Below are 24,656 nucleotides of genomic sequence, written 5' to 3'. Positions count from 1 at the left end.
GGCCTTAGTTACTGCCACTGGATAGATGTGATTATAGTTGTTAAACACCACAGAAAACCTATTCTTCCGATTACATCTTTATTACTAACTCAAATTCATTGATACACAATTTAGAATCAAACTGGCGTCATACCAAGCTGTATATTGTTAAGCATACTACAAAATCATTCTAAGCCTCAGTTGTTATACCTGTTAAAAACATGTGGTAGTTTAGTTAGCCAGACACCAGAAGCTCATGAGTATCATTCTAGTTGTTCAAGGAGATGACATCTATGGATTGCAGTTCTAAGCCAGCCTTGTCAGGAAAGACTATGAGACTCTTCTCTTTAAATAATTATCTAAAGAGCCAGAAGTGGAGCTGTTGTTCAAGCTGTAGAGTGATAGATTTGAGCAATCAATCTCAGGGACAGCTCTCAGGCCCTGAGTGCAAGCCCCAGGACACACACAAAACAAAACAAAACAAAACAAACAAAAATATGTGTTAGTAATATTTCCTAACTTGGGTGATTATGAGAATTAAATAAGATCTTGAATGTAAATACTGTCACATTACAAGCTAAACTCAATAAATATTAGTTTTGTGTGTCATGGGGCTTGAACTCAGCCTGGGCACTGTCCCTGAGCTCTTTAGCTCAAGGCTACCACCCTACCCTTGAGCCAATCCCCACTTCCCATTTTTCTAGAAGTTAATTGTAAATAAGAGTCTCAGTCCTTTTGTGTCTAGACTGGCTTTGAACCCTGATCCTCAGATCTCAGCCTCCTGACTAGTTAGAATTACAGGTATGAGCCTCCACGCACTTCATAAACTCAATAAATATAATGCATTAGTTTATTGTGATTGTTACCTTTGATGTTCTATTTAGATTAGACATACATTATTAAGATATTTAATATTCATCTGAAATCAATGTGTCTCATATTTTATAAGATTTTATAGGAATCTACAAATAAATCTTTAACCCCACGTCATAATTCTAGTCTAGTCTTGTCACAATTCTGGATGCATAAACACAAAAAGTGGTTGAAAGTCAGGCCTAACATTCTCATACAACCAAAGCTCACCAAATTGAAAATCAACAACTCTTTTCAGATCTATCAGAGCATTGTCATTAATGAGGCAAATATTCAAAACACTGAAGAGACAGAATACAGGGAATCACGGTGAATTTCTAAGAGCATCTTACTGCTAGAGTCAATAACTGGTATAAGCAGTCTAACCCCTACTATCCCTTGATTCACAGGAAATAATACTGCCAACTCCAGCTCCCTTGCCTTCTTATCTTAACCACTGAAGTGTGGAAATGAAGCAGAAATGCATGTGTGAAGGTAACAGCCCATAAACAAGAATAACTAAAAGACTGAGACTTTATCATAAAACTTCCTTAATCATATAAACCAATCAGAAAAGGTTTCCTAATCATAGAACACTTCTGTTCCTCTCACATCTTTCCAACACAGCAATAAAACTCCTGTCTAATAGAAGATTATACCTGGAATTTCTGTACAACTCAGGTATTATTAAAATAAGTCTAGGGAAACTCAAAGACATCAGGGTAATGAAAAATATGGACACAACTGAGAAATTTTAGCTTCTAACACCAGGAATTACCCAAAAATAGACACAGCCAACTCTTAGCTAGAAAAAAAATGTGCAAACATTATACAAGTCCTGTTTGTTTCATTTCCTTTTACCAGTTAGTACATTATGTCTAGATTTTAAGCAAAATTGTAAGACATACCAAAAGAGAAAAAAAATGAAGAGAGAAAAAGTATCAGAACTAGATTGATATAGCAGGGATTTGATATTTAACAAGCTGGGAATTTAAAAAAAAGTATTATTAAAACAATATAGACACTTGAAACCATATCATGTTTCAAATTTAAAAAACTACAACGTGCAAGAACAGATGGGTAACGTAAGTAGAGAAAGTTTTAGGAAGAACAGAAGCAAATGCTCAGAATTAACACATTAAAACAGAAATAAAGAAGAATTCCTCAGATAGGAAGAATAGTAGACTGGATAAAGCAGAAAAAGGAATGAGCGATATTCAACATAATATCAATAAAAAATCTTTCCTCACCAAAAACAAAGATAATAAAAAAGATAATGATAATAACAGAATGAGACTACGGGGAGCATGAACAGAGTAAATATTGGGATTCTAATGCTCTTTGATCCATACATAACAGCACACTGCATTTGGACACAATATATTGTGTAAGTAGGCCTTTATGAACTCGTGAAATCAGTCTTGAACAATTCATAAAGAAAGGTGGGACATAAGAAACAGGAAATACAATCTGAGTATAAGTACCTAGATGTGAAAAAGCATGAATGGAAAAAGTACAGATAATTTTGCTGCTTTAAAGATCACTAGATCCACATGTAGAAAGCCTAATTCTGTCCTAAGGTCAGGATTATAATCACAGAACTCTAGTGTTTCTATCACTGTGTAAAGCTCATGTCTCATTGTGCTGGTTTAAAGACTAGATAATGAAATGCATGGATATGCTTGTCATAATATTAGGCTCTGAAAAGCTAGATGTAAAGGAGCTATCCTTTAAATTATAAAATAACTGGAGTTCATTAAGCAATGGCAAAAAGGACATTGGTTAAGAAGCTTTAATATGTTTTGTTGGGATTTTATCTCTTGGGTGTAATTAAGGATATACTAAAAGCCTTCCACACCAGTGTTCTTATAACATGGCAAAAAATCAGCAAACTCCTGTTAAATTTATAAATATCTTTTTTTTGCCAGTCCTGGGCTTGAGCTCAGGGCTTGAGCACTGTCCTTGGACTTTCTTAAGGCTAGCACTCTACCACTTGAGCCTCAGCACTACTTCTGGCTTTTTGCTACGTATGTGGGGTACCAAGGAATCGAACCCAGGTCTTCGTGCATGCTAGGAAGGCACTCTACCACTAGGCCAAACTGCTGGCCCCAAGTTTATAAATATCTTATATGTAAAATTATGAACAATTTGACAAAAACACCTGTTGATATATCAGGAAACCCTAAAATCAAAGCTTAAGCTTATAACCAAAATATGTCAGTGATACAAATGATCAAGTGCTTAATAAAGAGTGGTAAAATACACTGAAACAGTAGGGATACTTACTGCTCAGCAATAAAAACAATGAACTATTGATACATGTCATAGGCTAGATAAATCTCAAATACTAAATGAAAAGTGACAGAAATAAAATCTATATGCCATATTAGTACTGATTATTGTTGGTAAAATTATTTATCAGAAATAAAATGTGCATATTTTGGTAATCTACTTCATGAATTATTACATTGTTCTACATTAAGTTGTCTGCTGTTCTAGGTTGAAAAATATTTTCTCTGTTAATTTTTCATATTTATATGTAAATTGTGTATTTAAGCTTCAAACACAAAAAACTATGTTGAGTAATAATTGTGGCAGATGATTACAACATAATGAGTAAAAGATACATGTATATACATAAGGATTTTTCAATTGCAACCCTATCATTAATAAAAAATAAAACTGGAAAAATATAAGTATTCATGGATAGAAGAATAGTCAATTAAAATTAAGTACTTATATCACATGAAGTACTAAAATAAATTTGATCTAGACCTGCGATATAATTCAGTGGTATATGTTTCTCATACATGAGGTACTGCATTCAATCCTCTATACTAGAAAAAATTAATTATATCTATGGAATTAACATGGAAGAGTGTTCATAATATATTTTTGTGCTGAGAACCAAAGAGTGATATGTATATCATTGCAATTTTTGCAAAAATATCAGTAGGTATGTATATGTAATAAACAAAATGGTTATTATACAGGCTATGTGTTAGAGAAAGAGAAGTAGCAGAAAGGGAGAAAAAGAGAGAGAAAAAGGGAATAGAGGGGTGTCAAAAGCAGAAAAATTAGTTAAATTTACATATCTGCCATGGTGAAATGGAGTAGAATTGGAGGCTCCATGTGACTTTATGCATGTCTACAGTGTTTGTGATAATTATCTGTTTTTAAGAACACACACACACACACACACACACACAAGTTGAATAAATCTTAACTAAACTATGTGAGCTAAGAAGTGATTTCAAATTTTTTTAGATATTGAAATACTGGCATGCACATAGTGAGGTATCTTAAGGATAGGACCCCAGTATAAACACAAATTTCATCAATATTTCATGTATATTCGATACACAGATTGAAGTTAATTTTATATAATATTTCAATAAATGTGCACATGAATCAAAGTTTATTACATGGACTATTCTTCTCCTTGTAGCATCATACCAGTGCTCAAAATGTGTTAAATTTGGAAGCATTTCAAATCTTAGATTCTCAGGTTAGGTATGCTCATTTTGCATGTATACACACATATACATCTATCTATCTATCTATCCATCTATGGATTAAAAAATTCACTCTATCTGCTCTCTGAGATTTTTATAAAACTTACCAAATGTCAAAAGAAAGAGAATAAATGGGTTTTTATTAGTTAAGCAAATCATTACATACGTTATGAGGTACCTATAATATTATAATTCTATTTAGTCCTACTTTGATCTTCAAAAATCATTATCTTTCTGGTTCCTTTAAGTCTCTTGTCATATACAAAATCATTGCAGACGTTCTAGAGTAATAATTTTGCTGGAGAACTCTGGTTACCCTAGTGACACATGTGTAGTACTTGTATTAAACATATTGTAAGAAGAACATTGATGCTAAGTCAGAATTTCTGGGTTTAAACTCAAAGAGCCAACTGCTGCTTAGGTGACCCTCTGTAAGGTATTTCACTTTTCTTATCTGTTAAAAGCAGATATCAGTTGCCAATGAATAGTCTCACTGCATTTTAGTAACTGGTGGAGTTCCACTAGAGAAGAACTAGCCACCCCTACCATATTCTGTATTAGAAAGACAACTAAGATTGACTTATTCCTTTAGATGGACTTATTCCATTATATTTACATTACCAGATATACAAAAATTATGTATATATGAATATTTCAGAACCAGAAAAAATCTGAACTCTGAAACACATGGAGTGTTTTGTGAAATAATTAATCATAGTTTCCCAGTCATGGATCATAGCACTCTGGGTATGCACTATGGGTATATGGAGCATAACTGTTGTAAACACATGTAGACGGGACCTAAAAAGCTAAAGAGCTCAAGATACATTATTGTGTCACATTATCCCTTTTGAAGTGTGCTACTGTATGGACTGAATTTGTACAAGAATGCTATTGACTACAATATACTACAGAAATATTCATTGAGTTTTAGGTAATTTCCTTTTGCCAAGTCACACATCTATTATGTTCTAAAATCTAGATGCCAGTGATTATATATAGAGATTGCCTTCTTGAATACTTTCTTGTAAATGTGCTGCCCATTACTCAGTATAAAAATGCTGACCAAAAATAGCAGATATTCTTAAGATGCTTTCATGTAGCTCTTTCCTACAGAAGCTATTTATTTATTTATTGGCCAAAAGAACAGGAAAATGTATTTATTTGGCAACTCCACTGTTCCCAGTTTCTAACATGGTTCCTCACCCAGGTAGGTACACAAAAGTTATGTATTGTACAAATGAATGAATAGATTTGTACTAACCCATCAATTCCCAGCAAGGACCAATTATAACTAATGGCTAGCATTTGAAATTAGACAGTGTGGCAAGAAAAAGATAGGAAAGATTCAAACTGAAATCTTTGGCCTCATTAATAACAGGCTACCAACTGAGTTAACCAGTGAAGTAGATGAATGTTTCTCTCAAAATGTACTTATGTATATTCACCGTTGGTGTTTTATTAAACTTAGGGGATTTTTCAGCTTAGAAATGAGATAAAGGGACTCTACGCACTTGTGACAATGGTGTGCTCAATGAATAATGAGGTGATTTAAATGGGTTTTTTAGTTCAATAAAGAAAATCATCTTTATCTCTCATTTTTAAATGTTTCTTAAAACTGATTACTGAATAGTCTATCCTGACATTGAACCCTATTCATTAAGTATCTGGAAGAAATTCTAAAAGTGTAAATTTTCTTCTCATCAATTTCTTCTAGCTTATGAAGTTTAGGTAGAAGGTATATAGGCCCTAACAAATATCGCTTACATTGTGTGAATAAACAAGACTGCTTTAGCCAATCTTTGTGCCCCAGCCCAAGGACCGTTAACTCAGGGCCTGGGTACTATCCCTGAGCATTCTGCTGAAGGCTGGTTCTCAACAACTTGAGGCAAAGTTCCACTTCTGGCTTTCTGGTGATTAATTGAGAAATGAGCCTTAAAGATTTTTCTGACTAGGCTGGCTTTGAACTGTGATCCTCAAATCTCAGCTTCCTGAGTACTTTGGATTGCAGGAGTGAACCATAAGCACCCATCTACTTAGCTATCATTAAGAACATGTTCCCAGTTCCATTAGATCAACGTCAAACTTCCTATAATAACATGTAAGTAGGGATAATAGTCCTCAGTGACCTATCATTGTCACTTGATCATAGCCTGAGAAATACAAAAGAGGAAGCAAGTAATACAAATATAATTAAAGAACAGGAAAATGTAAGTGATGAATGGAAAATAAATTCATTTAAAGATTTTATAAATATATATTTGAAAATAGAGCTGAAAAAAGGATCCTCGAAAGCATTTTTTACCAGTAGAAAACAATAAGAAGATATTGGATGTTTCTGAGTTTGGTTATGCCCTAGAATGAATTTTGGGCAAATATATCAACCTCTTTCATTGCTATAGAAAGAGCAAATCACTTCTTGTGCAGCCATGTAGGGAATATACTAACTGCAAATCACATAGACCAGAGTGTCAAGCTATTTAGCTGTAAAAAATTCTTTTTTAGAAAATAAAAAATTATGAAGATGAATGAAAAAAATCTTACAGGAAGTTTGGGGACTGAATTAAATAGCAAATATTTAGGTTATTGAATTTCACATTAAGCTCAATAAATGTCAAAGGGGTAGAAAGTTTATTCAGAGAAATAATAACAGAAAACATCCCAAACCTACAGAAGGATACTGATATCCAGGTACTAAGAGGTTATGTGTAATATGAAAATATGGAAAGATACACTTTGCTCATATATTGGAGAAATCAATATAGTTAGGATGTCAACAAAGTAACGTAGAGATTCAATGCAGTCTCTCAAAATAGCAATGACATTCTTAAAATAGTTGCACAAACAATCCTAAAATTAAAATGGAACCACAAGCAAACTGAATAATCCTGAGCAAAAAGAACACAGAAGGGGGTCTCAGACTACTTAACTTCAAAATATACCACAAAGCTGTAGTAATTTTTTAAAGCCATGATATCAGCACAAATGCCGACCCTTGGACCAATGGGATAGAAAAGAGAATCCAGGATGGGGTGCAGTTGTTTAAAATGGTAGAGCATTAGCCTTGAGCAAAGGAGCTCAGGGACAGCAACCTGGCCCTTAATTCAATTCTCCCAACAAACAGAAATAAAAAGGAAGAATGGAAGGGAGAAAGATAGGAAGGAAGGAAGGAAGGAAGGAAGGAAGGAAGGAAGGAAGGAAGGAAGGAAGGAAGGAAAGAAGGGAGGGAGGGAGGGACGGGGGAGGAAGGGAGGGAGGGAGGGAGGGAGGGTAAGGGAAGGGGGGGAGGGAGGGAAGAAGAGAGGGGGCACCCAGTATTAAACATATTAATGTATAGCCAGTTTATTTTCAGCAAAGGTGCAAGAATTAAACTTTGTCTCTCCAGTATACACATCAATTTAAAAATAGGATAAACACTTAAGATTATCAATTGTGAAAGTTGTAGAAGAAAAGAAAGGGATTTCAAACTAGGCATATGAAATAGAGTTTTTAGTCAGGACATAAGGAAACTCATCAGTATAAAAAATTATCTGAATAACAGAGGAACTGATCTAAACAGACATTTTACAGGGCCAGGAGCCTGGCCTAAATGACATATAAATGGCGATGAAGCATTTGAAAAAAAATTCAACATCACTAATAATCAGGAAATAGAAATGGAAACTGTAGCAGAACACTGGTGGCTCATGCCTGTAATCTTGGCTACTAAGGGGGCTGAGATCTGAGTATCACATTTCAAAGTCATTCAGGGGAAGGAAAGTCCCTAAGACTCTTATCTTCAATTAACCACCAGAAAACAAGATATGGCACTGTGGCGAAAGTGGTAGAGTACTAGCTTGAGCTAAAGAGCTCAAGGACAGCTCCTGTGCCCAGAGTTCAAGCCCCATGACCAACAAAAAAACTAACAACAGCAACAAAAAGAAATGGGGACATGTCATTTCCCTCCAAAAAACAGTCCATTGTCAAAAACACCATAGATAAATGTTGCTAAGAATGTGGAATACAGGAATCCCTTACGTATGCCAATTGGTACAGCTATTAGAGAAATATTGTTGGGTGTTTTTCAAAAAATTAAAAGTAGAACAATGACCCAATAATCACCATACCCGGTAAAAGATTTCAATATGCTGAAAACACTCCTCTTATCATGACTATTGCTCACAATAGGTAAGAAATCTAAGACATTGAAGTATGCATCAGCTGATGAAATAATATAGAAAATGTAGTGTATAAGCATGGTGTAGGAGTATCCTACTATAAAAATGAAATACTGTCATTTGTTACTATTTAGAAATATCTAAAGAAAATGATGTTAAGTGAAATAAGCCAGGCACAAAAAGAAAATTACCATATGATCCAACAACTCATTTGTGGAAATCACATAGAACTTGACAGCAGACTTTTGGTTGTCAGAGCCTGGAAGTGGAGGAGGAATCGCCATAAGCACTTGGAAAAAGAGCAACAAACCAATCCTAATCACAGTAGAAGGAAGCAAATTATTGAAATCAAAGCAGAACTAAATGAATCAGAGTCCAAAAAAACTATAGAAAGAATCAACAAACAAGGAGTTGGTTCTTTGAAAAAATTAACAAAATAGACAAACCCTTAGCAAATCTTTCCAAAAAGAGAAGGGAGCACAACCAAATAAAATCACAGATGAGAATGTTAATATCACGACAGAAATTACCAAGATCCAGACCATCGTGAGGGAATACTTTTAAAACATTTATGCCAACAAATTTGAGAATCTAGGAGAAACTGACGAATTTCCAGCCAGTGTTAACATACCCTCACTGAACCAAGAAGACCTAATCCAACTAAACAGATATATTTCAAGCAGTGAAATAAAAATGGCAATAAGAGACCTTCCATCCAAGAAAAGCCCAGATGGATTCACAGCTGAATCTATAAGGTTTTCAAAGCAGAGCTCACATCAATACTCCTCAAGCTCTTCAACGAAATTGAAAATGAACGCTCTTTGCCAAACTCATTCTACGAAGCCACTATAACCCACATCCCAAAACCAGACAGAGATTCATCAAACAAAGAGAACTATAGACCCATTTCTTTGATGAATATTGATGTAAAACTTCTCAACAAAATACTGACCACTCATTTTCAGCAACTCATCAAAAAATTATACATTATGATCAAACAGGATTCATCACAGGGAGGCAAGGCTGGTTCAACATACACAAATCAATTACTATAATTCAACACAGCAACAAGAGCAAGGACAAGAATCACATGATTGTCTTAGTAGACAGAGAAAAGGCATTTGACAAGATCCAACACCCCTTTATGCTAAAAGCTCTGGAGATACTAGGAATCCATGGAAAATTCCTCAGTATAATAAAGGCTGTGTATGACAAACCCACAGCTGGCATTATACTTAATGGTGAAAAGCTAAAGCCATTCCCTCTAAAATCAGGAATGAGACAAGGATGCCCACTCTCTCCACTCCTTTTTAATATAGTATTAGAATTCCTAGCCAGAGAAATAAGGCAAGAAGCAAGCATAAAGGGGATCCAAATAGGGAAAGAGGAAATGAAACATTCCCTCTTTGTAGATGATATAATTCTGTATTTAAAGAACCCTACAGACTCCACTCCCAAGCTGCTTGAGCTGATTAAAAACTTTGGCAATGTAGCAGGGTATAAAATTAACCCTCAAAAATCAACCACCTTCTGATGTGCCAACAATGAGAGGAATGGGGCAACAATCAGGAAAGCAACTCCTTTTGCAATAGTTTCAAAGAAAGTAAAGTACCTAGGAATTATCTCAACTAAGAATGTAAGGGATCTTTTTGATGAAAATTTTAAAACCCTGAGAAAGGAAACTAAAGCAGAACTGAGGAAATGGAGATATATCCCATGCTCCTGGATTGGAAGAATTAACATTGTGAAAATGGCAACCTTGCCAAGGGCTATCTATAAATTCAATACAATAACCAGCAATATCCCAATGTCATTCTTTAATGAAATAGAAGAGGCAAACCAAACTTTCATATGTAATAATAAGACCTTGTACAGTGAAAAAACACTTCTTAGCAGAAAGAACGGCGCAGGAGGAATTTCAATACCAAACTTTTGACTCTATGACAGAGCTATAGTGACCAAAACAGATTGGTATTAGCACAAGAACAGGCCTGAGGACCAGTAGAATAGAAATGAGGACCCAGATATTAACCCACAGACCTATGGCCACCTAATCTTTGATAAGGGAGCCAATACAATAGAATAGAAGAAAGACAGCCTCTTCAACAAGTGGTGCTAGCAGAACTAGTTAAGCACCTGCAGAAAACTAAAGTTGGATCCTTCTTTGTCACCTTGGACCAGGATTAACTCCAAATGGATCAAAGACCTGAAGGTAAAAGCAGACACACTGAAAACTTTACAAGAAGGGATAGGAGATAGACTAGGTCTCCTTGGGACAGGTTGAAATTTTCTTAATAAGGGACCAAGAAACACAACAAATCCGAGAATGTCTGTATAAGTGGGAATGCATTAAACTGAAGAGCTTCTGTAAGGCAAAGGACATAGCTAGCAAACTGACTAGAAAGCCTACAGAGTGGGAGACGATCTTCAGTAACCGTACAATAGACAAAAATATATCAACAGCTCAAAAAATTGAATCACTCCCAAGCTAATCACCAAAGAAACAACCAGCCCATTAAAATATGGGCCAAAGACTTAAAGAGAGACTTACCTGAAGAAGAAATAAGAATGGCCCATGGACAAATGGAGAAATGCTCAACATCTCTGGCCATAAAAGAAATGCAAATCAAAACAACTCTAAGATTCCACCTCACTTCAGTTAGAATGGCCAAGATAAAGAAATCTAATAACAACAGATGCTGGAGGGGATGTGGCCAGAAGAGATCACTACTACACTGTTGGTAGGAGTGCAAACTTGTTCAACCACTATGGAAAGCAGTATGGCAGTTCCTCAAAAGACTAAACATAGAACTCCCCTATGACCCAGCAATTCCATTACTTGGCATTTACCCAATTGTCCAGAAACAAGGACATACTAAATCCTCTAGCACAACGATGTTCATTGCAGCACTATTTACCATAGCAAAGATATGGAACCAACCCAGATGTCCCACAGTTGATGAGTGGATCAATAAGATGTGGTTTCTATACACAATGGAATTCTATGCTCCTGTCAGAAAGAATGACATTGCCCCATTTTTAAGGAAATGGAAATACATAAAAAATCATATTAAGTGAAATAAGCCAGACACAAAGGAACATAGGCTCAATGGTTTCCCTCATTCATTATAATCAGTAGAATCCTTGGCCTCTCCTAGCAGATTTACAGTTGAGCAAATCCTAGATACATAAGGCCGTATAGGATGAGGCTAAATGAAAGGACCTCCAAGATATAGAAACAAAAGCCATATAATGAGTGATTGTTGTCCTTAAGGTACTGTGTTATCTATCATCTCTTCTGCAGACCCTTGGTTGTCTCATATTGGTACAGTATTTTACCTTGTTATCTGATATATTGCATGTATGCATATTTGATTATTTGAAATCAGATAGGCAAAGGGGGAAAACAAGATGATGGGCGGTGGTATGGGGAGGGAAATGGGGACCAGGACATGAGAAAGCGTATCAATGTATGTGAAGTAATGCACCTTCTTTATGGTGAATATAATATAATCCTTCTATTAATTAAAATAAAAATATATGGAAGAAAAAAATAAATTGAATTATAAATATAAATACAATGTAAACATTACTACTTCAGCAGAATTATAGAAGCCTTTTGTTTTCCATTTTTTGGTTCATTTTTTAAAGAGTAAATTGCCTTGGTATGCAATGCTGATAGTCCTGCTTAGAGATGTAAAGAACGGGGATATAGCAGGATTCAGTAGACAGAGAATGTGAGATAACAAAATTAATTAATATCCCAGGTGTTGGGTGACCTCAATTGTGCCTTTACCTGTCAACTTTTGGGAAGGTCAACTTCCTTTCACCATTTAGAAAATTGAAATAAACTCTTCCTACTATCTCATATCAAAAGCTCTTCTGCAGTAGTCCTGCATATTACAGAACCATCCATGACTCAAAAGGATTCATGTCATAAAAAGGTACTAATTAAGAAAATAGGCTCTGAGCCAAACACAGTGACATACAATTGCAATCCTATCTTCCTTTTAAGAGTACCTACCCACTAATCCAAAGTCCTAATTCTAAACTCCTGCTACACCACCAAAAAAATCAGACTCTGGAATAACATTGCCTTGAACACTATTTAGGCTTGTTATTATGTAATTTTACACAAACTATAATTCTCCATGCCCCCATTTTTCTTCTATTAGACATAAGTGCACGCAACATACAAAATTGCACTTAGATTTAATGAGATAATAGAGAAACCACAGAGTTAAACCACAATGGCCCACATAAATAAATAGCAATTTTGCAAAAAATATAGAGACCATTTTTAGTGTAGTGAACAGAATTTGACAAGTTCTGAGTAGAATATGAAGGAGGCTCATAATGCCATGATTGTTACGATTTAGTTATTTACAGTCTACGTTTGTATACAGTAATCATCATTCTTTTTCATCTATCATAAGCTTATATCTGCTAAGAAAAAAAAAGGGAAGATATCATGCTTTAGACCTTACATTTAGTGTGTATTATGCATTTTCCAAGAAGTGAACAAGCTTTCCAAATATAATCTCACCTTATAGTTTGTGGAAGTAGGACTTAGACTTTCCTGGGGGTTGGCAGGTCTGTAGAATCCTAGAAAACTGACACCATCCCTTACAGAAACTTGGGCCCATCACTGTGTACAGCATCTATGCAAAAGACTTGGACACCTGTGATGTAGATCTGAACAATGTGTCAGTTTCCATAGCTCAGTCCTGCTATAGGATCAGAGGGTTCCAGGCTAGCAGCCAGAATAGCATAAGTTGATAGTTTTATACTTATTCTCTACTTCCCCTAAAAAGCCATTCTCCACCCTTCCTTATCTGCTCTAGTCTATGTCCAGGGAATCAGAAAACATTTTATTTTGCTTTGTTTTGGTTTGGTAGTATGGCTTGAACAGAAGGCCAGGCTGAACTCCACCATTTTCAGCCGGAGATCTACTTCTAATTTTCTGGTGGTTCATTAGAGATAAGATCCTCAGGAACTTTCTTGCTAAGGCTGGTTTCAAACTGTGATTCTCAAGATCTCTGCCTCCTGAGTAGCTAAGATTACAGGCATGAGCCACCGGTGACCCAGTGACCTAGATGAAACTAAAAAGTTTTGACTGTGTCTATTGAAGAGGCTCTTTGGACTTTTTTCAGCTTGAAGTGAGACTGGCAAGGATGTGGAAGGCAGAAATTAGGCAAGGTCAGGGTATTTATCCATTGCACTCCCTCATAAGAACCCTATCTAATTCTTCAAAGACCCTATCCAGGCTTGCCTTGTTCCAGTATCATCATTCCTTCCTCTTACCATCATAGCCGTAAGCATAACAATTAACAGTTTTCCCTGTTGGTGGTTCCCTCAACCATGATAACCTCTGTGTAAATAAATGCTTCCTTTCATTCAGTGATCTCCCACTAAATCACTGAGTGTACTTTATTTTCACCTAAATGTAACACTTTTCACACATGCTGTGCTGATCCATTTTCTTTCTCTGGCTTCACTGAGTGTAGACGGTGGCAACAGGCTCGATTCTTTGTGCCACTATTAGTAATGACAGGCCTGTGCTTCTAACACTAAATAATGTTTCTATATCTCTCAAATTATTTCTTTATGTGTTATTTAAATCTTTTCCCTTCATTCCATTTGTTGGGATTGAAGGAGACTTAATTGTAGCAACTGGAAAAGGGTAGAATTGCTTAGAAGTCTACTGATAGAAATGCAAGATCATCAATGTTCACACTTCTGAATGGTTTCATTTGCATCTGCTGAATCTTCTCAGTGAAATATTTAAAACCAAAAAACAGGGAAATTATTCCCTCTCTGTAATCCTAGGCTTGCTATTGACTGATACAGAAATTCATTGGACACCATCCTGAGTTACCTTGTACCACACAACATCAGGCTCCTGATCAGACTTTTTGAAGTCATCCATGTCTGGGCAGGAGATTTCCTTTCTTTTAGTGACTTCAGATTTTTCTAAATAGCGGATCCTGCTGTTGTAGCAGAGGCCTGATTCATTCTCTGCAACAGTCAAGGACATTGACACCTTCATGCAATACGTTGAGTTTCTGTGGGAACAAAGAAAAAACAAAATGGCTTTATTGGGTGTTTACAATTTTGTACTCTATGTATTGCAAGAATATTGACTTTTCTATGTCTAAAAGGCAGAAACAACCTATAAACAACACATAGTAATTTTCTACTTCAACCAGCGAGATGATATTAAACAAAATAGTAATATGGGCACCAATGGCTACAAGGAAGCTTCTGAACTAAATAGAAGAGAAGTACACTATAACACAAACAGCTTTCCCAGTAATAAATATTGCTATATAGAAAATCTGAAAAGGAAAATCTATGAGAAAAAATTTTTATGTCTAAGAATGTACTCCTCTCTGTTCTTTACCCATAGTTCTTTAACAATTATACCAGGAGTTGTTGGGTTTTATTAATGATTTTGAAGCCAAGATTTCCTTTCATAAGACACATGCAGAAAACCAGGTGAGCACACAGATTATGTTTGTTAGTATACATATGTTTCATTATTAGTGTATATTACCTGTACAAAAGGGCTTCACATTGATATTCCATAGCTTTTAAAAATACACATTAGCTTTTTAGTTCATAAGCTATACTTAAATAATAGTTAACATTTTAGCATTCATTCATTTTTATTTATTTGTTTTGGTCATTCAGTATGTTTACCATAAATGAGGGAAACCATACAGCCTATGTTTCTTTGGTTCTAGCTTACTTCATTTAATATATTTTCCAAGTCTTTCCATTTCCTCACAAATGGTAAAACAGCACAAGAAAATTAAAATATATGGGGAAGAGATAAGACTAAGAAAGGCCATATCTGTATTAACATTAAAAGATACCTGCTCCAGAAACCAGACAGTGCCAAGAATAGCTGTACAAAATCAAGTAAATCTATCATCAGTTGATGACAACCTTAAAAAAGATGAAATTAGCATGGAAGCCAATAATTTTAAGATGGCCCCAAGTGATTGGTGCTATATATAATGTTTAATACTCATTTATTGAAATTTCACAATATCTCAGACATTATGTAAAACACAGGAGTGCTAACAGTGGTGTGCATTAATTTTACAAGCTACGATAATCAGAATGACTCCTGTTAGGTCTCTAGTGAAGTTAATTAATAAAAAGCATCCATGACTCAGTCTTGGCAGGTGTCATCTGAGAAGAATGGTATTAAAACATTCCAATTTTCCAAGAGTGTCACACTCAAAGAGTTTTTCCATATAGCAGAAGCAAGAACACCAGTGTCAATATTGTTCAGTATTCACTAGATCCATAATTAGTACTATGTGCCAATTATTGCTGTAATAAAAGGGGATCTGCCTTCTACTTTTATTATTCTAAACAGTGAAGTTTGTCTTTTGAGTAATCAGTGAGATTGAATAATGTCATAAATTGATATATAACATTGCCATTAAATTATACAAAAAAGAGAAATATAATGTGGTAAAAATCCATATAACACAGCATAGCATACACAATATAATAATATAAAGTTGTAATATACTACAGTCCATTACCAGAGAATTTAACTCTGAGACTGCTGCTGACTTCTGACTATCTGTGTATAAAATATTTGTACTATGGTGAAGGAAGATGGCGCCGAGACAATAGGGACGCTGCCTAGCTCTCTCTCACAAAAAGAGAGAACCAGCTAGTCCCACGAGCCAACTACCTTAAGAAATCCACAACAACAAACTCAAAAAGCAACGGAGAAGGACTCAAACCGGAAAAGAAATCCAGATAAAGCTTACATTCAACTTTCTCAAAGAATTCGGAACGCGAGGACCCCTCCCCCACCTCTCTCCACCGGCTCCAAGCCGCGAAAAGCAGCAGCAGTGGAGGGCGCCAGGCCGGGAGCCCAACTGCTGCAGAAACCAGCACAGAACTGGGCCAGCGAATGGCAGAAGCAGCGGAACCCAGACACGGAACCACAACAGTGAGCAGCGGAACCCAGACGCAAAACACAGGTGGCGGAGACCCGAGGGGAATGAAAGACTCCCCACCACCGTGGATCACCCACAGACGGACGCAGAGGCGTGAGTAACACAGCGTGTCCCCAAACACATCGGGAAAGCAGAGCAGTGCCAAGCAATAGAACTTAACTCAGACCGCTCCACCTCGCCCGAGAAAGACTGGCGGGAGCAGGGGGGCAAGGAATTTAGAATCCTGTCCCTTCCATCAACAGCCCCCTCCCTCAGGCCATTGACTAGAGATTGACAGGCAGGCTACCCATAAGACCCAGCACCCCACCAAGGGAGGCGGGGCTGTCCCAACTCCCACCCGCCCAATGGGCTCAACCCCCAGCCCTTTGATTGGAGACTGACAACTGGGCGGACCCTAAAACTCAGCACCCCACCAGGGGAGGCGGAGCTGTCCCAGCTCCCACCCGCCCACCAGGCTCCTCTTCCAGGCCACTGGATCTGGAGAGTGGAGGGCGCTGGGACCCTGCCTTAGAACAGCGGGTAGGGTGTGCGGGGGGGGGGGGGGGGGGGGAATAGGAGCCAGCATCTGCCCCCCCCCCCCCCCCCCCCCCCCCGTCAATTCTTGAGCAGGGCATCCTCCAGCTGGGAATCCTGAGCAAGACAGCCCTGAGGGGCCCCCCACAGTCACAGACTCTGACAAAGCAGTGGAAACACAGCAGGGATCTGAAGGGCCGACCAGCAGCCAAGCTCCCCTTCTGAGAATCAAAAAGGCGTGGCTCCGCCCTTGCAGCCCACTTCCTCAGCTGGGCACCGCCCCTGGGAACAGAGGGGTCTCCTGCTGGTCCTGCTGAGAGCCCCTGAAACTCTCAATCCCCAGACCCTTGGCTTGGGGCCGCCCCTGGAAGCAGCACAGGAAAACATCTGCCAACCACGCTCAGACTGAAGCTCGCAGATCCATCCCATGATCCACTATGAGGCCACTGGTTGGGCTAAGAGCTAGTCGTGCAGCAACACATAAGTTTTATTCTAATACTTTCCAAACTTTGTACTCAAATACGTTACCTACTTACCAACTTAGGTCAGTTATCCTTACGCTATACCTTTTCTTCATTACTACAATATTCTTACACTCCTACGTTGATCCTCTTGTACCTCCCCTGACCTCTCTAATTCTATTTTTCTATCTCTGTACCTCTGTTCATCTTTCAACCCTTATACTGCACGGATCTACACTTGATGGCTGTTGAGCAATACTGTATATCTAGGTGTTTAATTATTCTCTAGGCTCAGAGGGACTTAAAGACAATAGAGATTGGATTGAGAGGCTTATTGTTTTGGATATAAATCGCTTATCAGTGGTTGTATTAGACTGGTCTGTAAGTGCACAAAAAGAAAGAGTGATAACACCAATCAAAACTTGTGAACATCTAGTGTCTGCCAGCTACAGAGGTCTAGGTTGGTTATATCTCAAAAACTATAATCGTGTTTAGTATTAATCTTGCTCCCATTTTCAAATGGGCAGAACAAGAAACTCAAGAAAAATGTCAAATCAAGAAACAACATCCCCCACCCAATGTAAACAGCCAATGGAACAGTCACTGGCAAACCTAGAGGAGAGTCTTCCAAGTGCTACACAAATGCAATTGATAAACATCATTAATGAAAAATGTGAAAATATAAAGAAAGAGATAATGGTGGAAGCCATAGCTATACAAGAGGAAACCATTAACAAGGTGATAAGTGAAAAAGAAGGAGCCATAAAGGAGGCCATAATAAAGGTTTTTCAAAGAAAGATGGATGAATTCATAGAATCCACAAATAAAAATGTGACAGAACTTCAGCAAATGTCCAAAGAAAATAAAGCTACTGAGCTAACCAGTCAAATGGAAATCAAGGAGCTAAAGAAGTCCATACATGATCTAAAACAAGCGATGCAAGGCATCAAAAATGAGAAATTAGAAGCAAGGGAGATGAAAAATAAAGTAGATAGCTTTGATGGCAGGTTAGACAATGCAGAGGAGAGAATTTCCGGGGCTGAAGATAATTTAGTTATTAAAGAGAAAGAACAGAAAATGAGTCCATCCAAATCTAGGAAATATGAGAGAGCACTTCAGGAGGTCCAAGATACAATTAGGAAACCTAATTTAAGGCTAATTGGTATTGAGGAGGGCCTGGAGAAAGAGGTCAATGGTATTGGAAATATACTTCAGGGAATTATCTCAGAGAATTTCCCAAATATCCAAAAGGGCAGGCCCATCCAGATACAAGAAGCTTTTAGAACCCCAAACAGACCTGACCAGAAAAGAACATCCCACCGCCACATCATAATCCAAACTGGATCAATAGAAACCAAAGAAAAGATCCTAAAGGCAGCCAGGGAAAAGGGATCAGTAACCTATAAAGGCAAACCAATCAGAATATCCCCAGATTTCTCAGCAGAGACCATGCAAGCAGGAAGTGACTGGAAGCATATATGTCATGCCCTTAAGTCAAATAACTGCCAACCAAGAATACTGTACCCAGCTAAGCTCTCATTCATAACTGAGGGAACAATAAAAACATTCCATTCCAGGGAAAAGCTGCAACAATATGTCGCAACAAAACCAACGCTACAGAGAATTCTCAAAGATGTTCTATACATAGAAAACCAAAATAAATGCAATATAGGGAATGAAATGGCACCTAAACAGCATACCATCTAAGGACCACAAGAACTGTCAAGACACAGGCCCTACTAAAAGCTTTTAAAAATGGTAAGAACTAATAAATATCTCTCAATCCTAACTCTCAATATCAATGGACTTAACTCTCCAATTAAACGGCATAGGCTGTCTAGTTGGATCAAAAAGCAAGAGCCATCATTCTGCTGTCTTCAAGAGACACATCTTACCCCAAAAAACAAACATCTTTTGAAAGTGAAAGATTGGAATAAACTCTATCAAGCTAATGGCCCCCATAAACAGGCTGGAGTTGCCTTCCTCATATCAGATAAAATAGACTTCAAACTAAAATTAGTAAGAAAAGACAAAGAAGGTTACTACATACTACTAAAGGGATCTTTCCTCCAGGAAGATATAACGATCCTAAATATTTACACACCCAATCCCGGAGCTCCGAACTTCAGGGGAGGGCAATGGGTACCAAGACATGTGAAAGGGTATCAATGTATGTGAATTAATGCACCTTCTATCTGGCAAATATGTAACCCTTTTATTAATCACAATAAAAAATTTAAAAAAATATTTGTACTATGTCTCTTTCCCTGTCATTAAGCCTTCCATGTTTGAAAATGTGATAAATTTAAATAAACAAATAAAAAACACTCCAATTCTGATGTCAGAAGCAACTCCATTAGACTATTTAGATCATAGGAGATTGCTTTCTCCTCTTTCTCCTCGGACACAAGGCATAAGTTATACCCAATGGGGATCAAACAGAAGAACATGTTTAAGCTGGATTACTTCTTTAACAGTACTATAAAAAATTAATGTCTCAGGGAAACACATGTTTGTTATTCCAAGTACTCAGAAAGTAGAAGGAGAGCTCATAACTTGAGGCCAACTTAGTCAGAAAGTTAGCAAGATGCCCAACTCAATTACTAATCTGAGTATGGTGACATGTTTCTGTTATCCAAGCTATACAACAGGTATGAATAGGAGAATCATTAATCCAGGTCAGTCTAAGGAAGAATATGATGTTTTATCTAAAATATCACTAAAGTAAAAGGTGCTGAGCACTATGGCTCAAGTGGTAGAGCTTGTTTAGCTGGCATGAGCTCTAGAGTTCAAACACTAATGCCTCTCCCACTGCGAGTCTTAGGAAAGAAGAGAAAAAAATAATTTTATTTTATTTTATTGGAAAGATGATGTACAGTGGTATTACAGTTAAGTAAGCTTATAATGAATGCATTTCTCGTGAAACAGTGCCTCCCTCCCTCTTTTGCTCCCTCCAACAATTTAGGTCTTCATCATGTTTAGAATACTTCCATGCTCAAGGTCTCCAAGTGGTCTTTTTCCCCGACAAGGTTTTACATGATCAGCTCATCATAACATCCTTCTCCATAAAGTACAACCACAAAGGAATTTTCTTTGTTCTTCAAACTAAGTCAAACCATAGGTCTTACTCTTACTAGTCTCCTTTATCTGTTTATTTGCTAAGTATAAGAGAAGTAAAATGCTTTGTTGCTCTTTTTCACTATTTTATCCCCAGGATCTAAATGAAGAATTGGTTAGATTGATTCATTGAGGGGCATTAAAAAGTATATATTCAAAAGGCATACTGTATCTACTTTACATGGCATCAATATCATATAGTGCAACCCTGAGTTTTCTTCATATCCAGGTAAATGACTAACTACAATATCCCATTTTTGCCAGGCACAAGTGGCTCAAGTCTATAATTCTAGCTACTCCGGAGGCTGAAACTTGAGGATTGTGATTCAAAGCCAAACCAGGAAGGAAAATATGCTTTTAATAAATAATAATCATAACTAATATGTAATATAAAATCCATGAACAATCACAGATATATTAAAAAACAAAGCAAATAGAATAAGGTAACTGCTTTGCTAGGAATCCTGCTTAACCGGAAAAGATCTGAGGTCAGTTAAGCAAGAGGTCTAATACCAGAGAACTCTGCAAGTCTGAAAGAACCCCAAAACACACAATAAGTGAATCGAAAGCAAGTAGGTAATGCAGGAAGGAACTTCCAAATACTAGAAAGCATGAGACAATAGATCTTTGGAGGTCAAATGGTTAATAAAGTTCCACAAAACTACTGGGCACCTCTTAGATCAACAATTTCTAAGATAAAGCTCAGACCTCCAGGCAAGGTTTCAATAGTAAAACAAGACATACTCTATATTTTCCCCAGCCCCTCCAAAGCATAAAATAACATAGGCCATGCCAGTAGCCCTCGTATTTAATAAAGTGTAGAAATAAGGGCAGAGAACTCACTCTGAGGATAGCTGATGGATTACAGAAGGAAAGAATTTAGGCCTCCCTAACCAAACAATCTTAGGCCATGGTTCTGTATGTATGTACTCTTCGTTGCTCCCTGGCATGTAGACAGAGGCTGACAATCCCTAATATGAAGTCGTTCATGGTGACCAAGGTCTCTGGAACTCAAAGTTAAAACCTAGTTTGAGTAGTCCTGTCACTATGGCTGACCTAGCAAAGGTATGATCAAGGCTGCTTGACAGCTGCAGAGTCAGGTTGATTTTTATTAGTCCTGTAATCCAGCCCTGGCACTATTCCTGCTAACAATCTTGCATTATTCAGATTTTATTTTGAAAAACCCTCCAGGCTAATACTATTTAAAATGCATCCCGCAACTAAGGCCTAAAAATGTTATCTTTCTTTCATTAGGTACAATTAGAGCTTAGCAAGGTTGAGGAGGCAGACTGACGACTGTGCAAGAATAAGGATTATATTTTTTTTTTCTTTTTCCCCTTCACATACTAAGGAGGATGACGGACACATTCAGATTTAATGTAAGCAAAAGGCTTTCACAGTGATATTCTAATAATACTTTACAATTACAATCTTTCCAAATAGAATTGTTCCTAGTATCCCCAAGTGATTTGTTCCAGGATTCCCTACTTCATCCTATAATATAAAAAGATCTTCAGATGCTTAACTCTTTCATATAAAATAGTATTGTGTTTGCATATGATGTCTGCATACCCTCTCATTTACTTGAAATTATACCAGATGATTTATAATCCCGCAAACAACATATGTAAATGGCTATGCTTCATTGCCTAGGGAATAGTGTCAAGGAAAAAGCTTCACGCATAGTTAGTGCAGATGCAAGTGTTTTATTTTGAAGTGCTTATAACGCACATTTGGTTGAACTCACAGACATCGAACCCATAAATACAGAAAGACAACTGTATTTCTGTATCTTATCACATGTAATTTATCAAAACTCTGAAAAATAAACAGGGTATCATCTAGCATGATTAAAATGCAGAGGACAAATAACTTAGTTAAGCTGGTATGTTGTTAATGTGCATAACAAAATAAATTACAAATGTATGAATAAGCCAAAGTTAACCATTATTTACTTTAGGTTCCATTGTGATCACTTTAGTGTCCTCTGAATAGAGATGAAACTCAGGATTTAAAACGTACATGAAAAATCCAAATGTCCTTTTCAATCTTCCACTTAAAAATATGCTTATACTTTAAAGTCAAATGTTTTATTTGAGAACTTGGATATATATTAATTTGTTACCTTACTAACCAAGGGAAAATAATCTAAAGTAAATGTGCTGGGGTTTTGGCATACCAAAAATCAAAAGCTCTGTTAAAATGCTCTATTAAAATATATATATGCATATGTATATACCTGTAAATCTACAGTTGTTAGATGATTAATCCTGCTGAAAGCATAAAAACTATCAAATGATATTGTAGCAAATTGAGGAAAGAGGAAAAAATGAATAAACAAAAGCATCTTAAGCCTTTTGATGGTTCCCATGTCTCAAAAACCATTAGAGAGCTGGGAGTTTGGCCTAGTGGTAGAGTGTTTGTCTAGCATGCACGAAGACACGGGTTCAATTCCTAAGCATCACAAACATAGAAAAAAGCTAGAAGTGGTACTGTGGCTCAAGGGTAGAGCTCTAGCCTTGAGAAAAGTCCAAGGGCAGTGTTCAGGCCCTGAGATCAAGCTCCACAACTGGCAAAGAAATTAGAAAAAGTATTCTGTTAAAAAAAGTCTCTGCTGGGCACCTGTGACTCATGCCTGTAATTGTCTCTACTAAGGAAGCTGAGGTATGAGGATCATGACTCAGAACTAATCTGGGCAACGGAGTACATGAGACTTCTTTCTCAATTTAACCACTAACGAATGTCGGAAAAAAGGCTGTGGTTCAAGTGGTAGAGTGCTAGCCTTAAGGAAAATGTTCAGGAATTGACCCCACGCCTTGAGTTCAAGCCCCAAGATGAGCACAGACACAAACAAAATCTCTGGACTTGTTTAAAAGGATTAAGATGTGCATAGAAATTTCAATATGAAACTACCAAAAACAATACAGTAACAAGCCCAAAATTCACAAATTGGCCAATTTCTTGACAAGGTTATTCTATAAAGAAAAAAAATCTCCATAGAATAGTTCAAATGGTATGGTACTTTCCATGTACTTTGCAATTTATGTATATTAAAAATTGTTGTTATAACATGGTATGCTATAATATGTTATACTGTAATAAAATCTTGTGGGAACAGATCTTTGTAAAATACCTTATCTGTGAGTAAATAGATTAATTTTCAATTTTGTGGTGTTTTAAAGAGTTCAACATTATTTTTCTTTTTTTTTAGGTTAATGCCTTAAAATAAAAATGTCATATTTTACAGATGATATATCTAGTCTAAAATGTCCATGTAATATACTATAAGTTTGTGCATTTTGATTATACCAAACCATTAGTAAAAATGATCTGGAACAGAGAGGTTTTAATAGAAAACCCTTAGTTATCTCTTGCTCATATGAACATTCAGATTTGGGCCTGATATCACTAATCTCTAGTTCAGAAATTTATTGCTCCTGATAAAGACAGAGAAAGATTAACCCAGTGAGTTGAACAACTGAACTAATTGAGCAATTTACTACTTGAGAGCATGGCTTCAGGTATCAGAGGCCTCCTCTGATTTTCAGCTCTGATCATATTCTTGATATTTTACTATTCCAGGTTTCAGTAGATTTCTTTTTCTGGTCATAGGACTTGAACTCTGGCCCTGGCACTGTCCTTGGCTTCTTTTGCTCAAGGCTAGCACTCTACCACTTGAGCCACAGCATCACTTCAGGCTTTTTTGTAGTGGTTAATTGGAGATAACAGTCTCATGGACTTACATGCCTGGTCTGGCTTTGAAATGCATTCCTCAGATCTCAGCCTCCTGAGTAGCTCCAATTACAGGTATAAGCCACTGGCATATGGCTTCAGTAGATATTTTAATCTATTTGGTTCATTTTCTTCTCTTTCTAATCTTCAAACACTAGATCCAAGTCACAACTAAGCGCTGAAGGCAAACAAATGTATGGTACACAACTCTAGTTGGGTCCTATCTCTTAAATTCTAGCTCAACACAGTCATCTAAAAGTAAGCATAACTTTTATGATGTCACATGTGAGTTAGAAATTGAACAGTTATTCTTTCTCCTCCAGTATCAATTTCCTCCTTTAA

The 24,656-nt window shown here is 36.9% G+C and overlaps 1 protein-coding gene across 1 annotated transcript in view; it reads right to left on the bottom strand.

Moving 5' to 3' along the window:
* Nucleotides 1-24,656, bottom strand: part of Il1rapl2 (interleukin 1 receptor accessory protein like 2) — a 479,341-nt gene that overhangs the window by 432,601 nt on the left and 22,084 nt on the right. The window contains exon 3 of the mRNA XM_090327149.1: nt 14,382-14,568. Within this exon, the coding sequence (XP_090183275.1) occupies nt 14,382-14,568 (187 nt within the window). The remainder of the gene's footprint in view (nt 1-14,381; nt 14,569-24,656) is intronic.

This window comes from Megascapheus bottae, chromosome X, assembly GCF_031878675.1.
Source record: "Megascapheus bottae isolate mThoBot1 chromosome X, mThoBot2.hap1, whole genome shotgun sequence".
Classification (NCBI taxonomy): Eukaryota; Metazoa; Chordata; class Mammalia; order Rodentia; family Geomyidae; genus Megascapheus; species Megascapheus bottae.
Note: the sequence above shows the minus strand (reverse complement) of the source record. Positions and strands in the feature narration are given on the sequence as shown.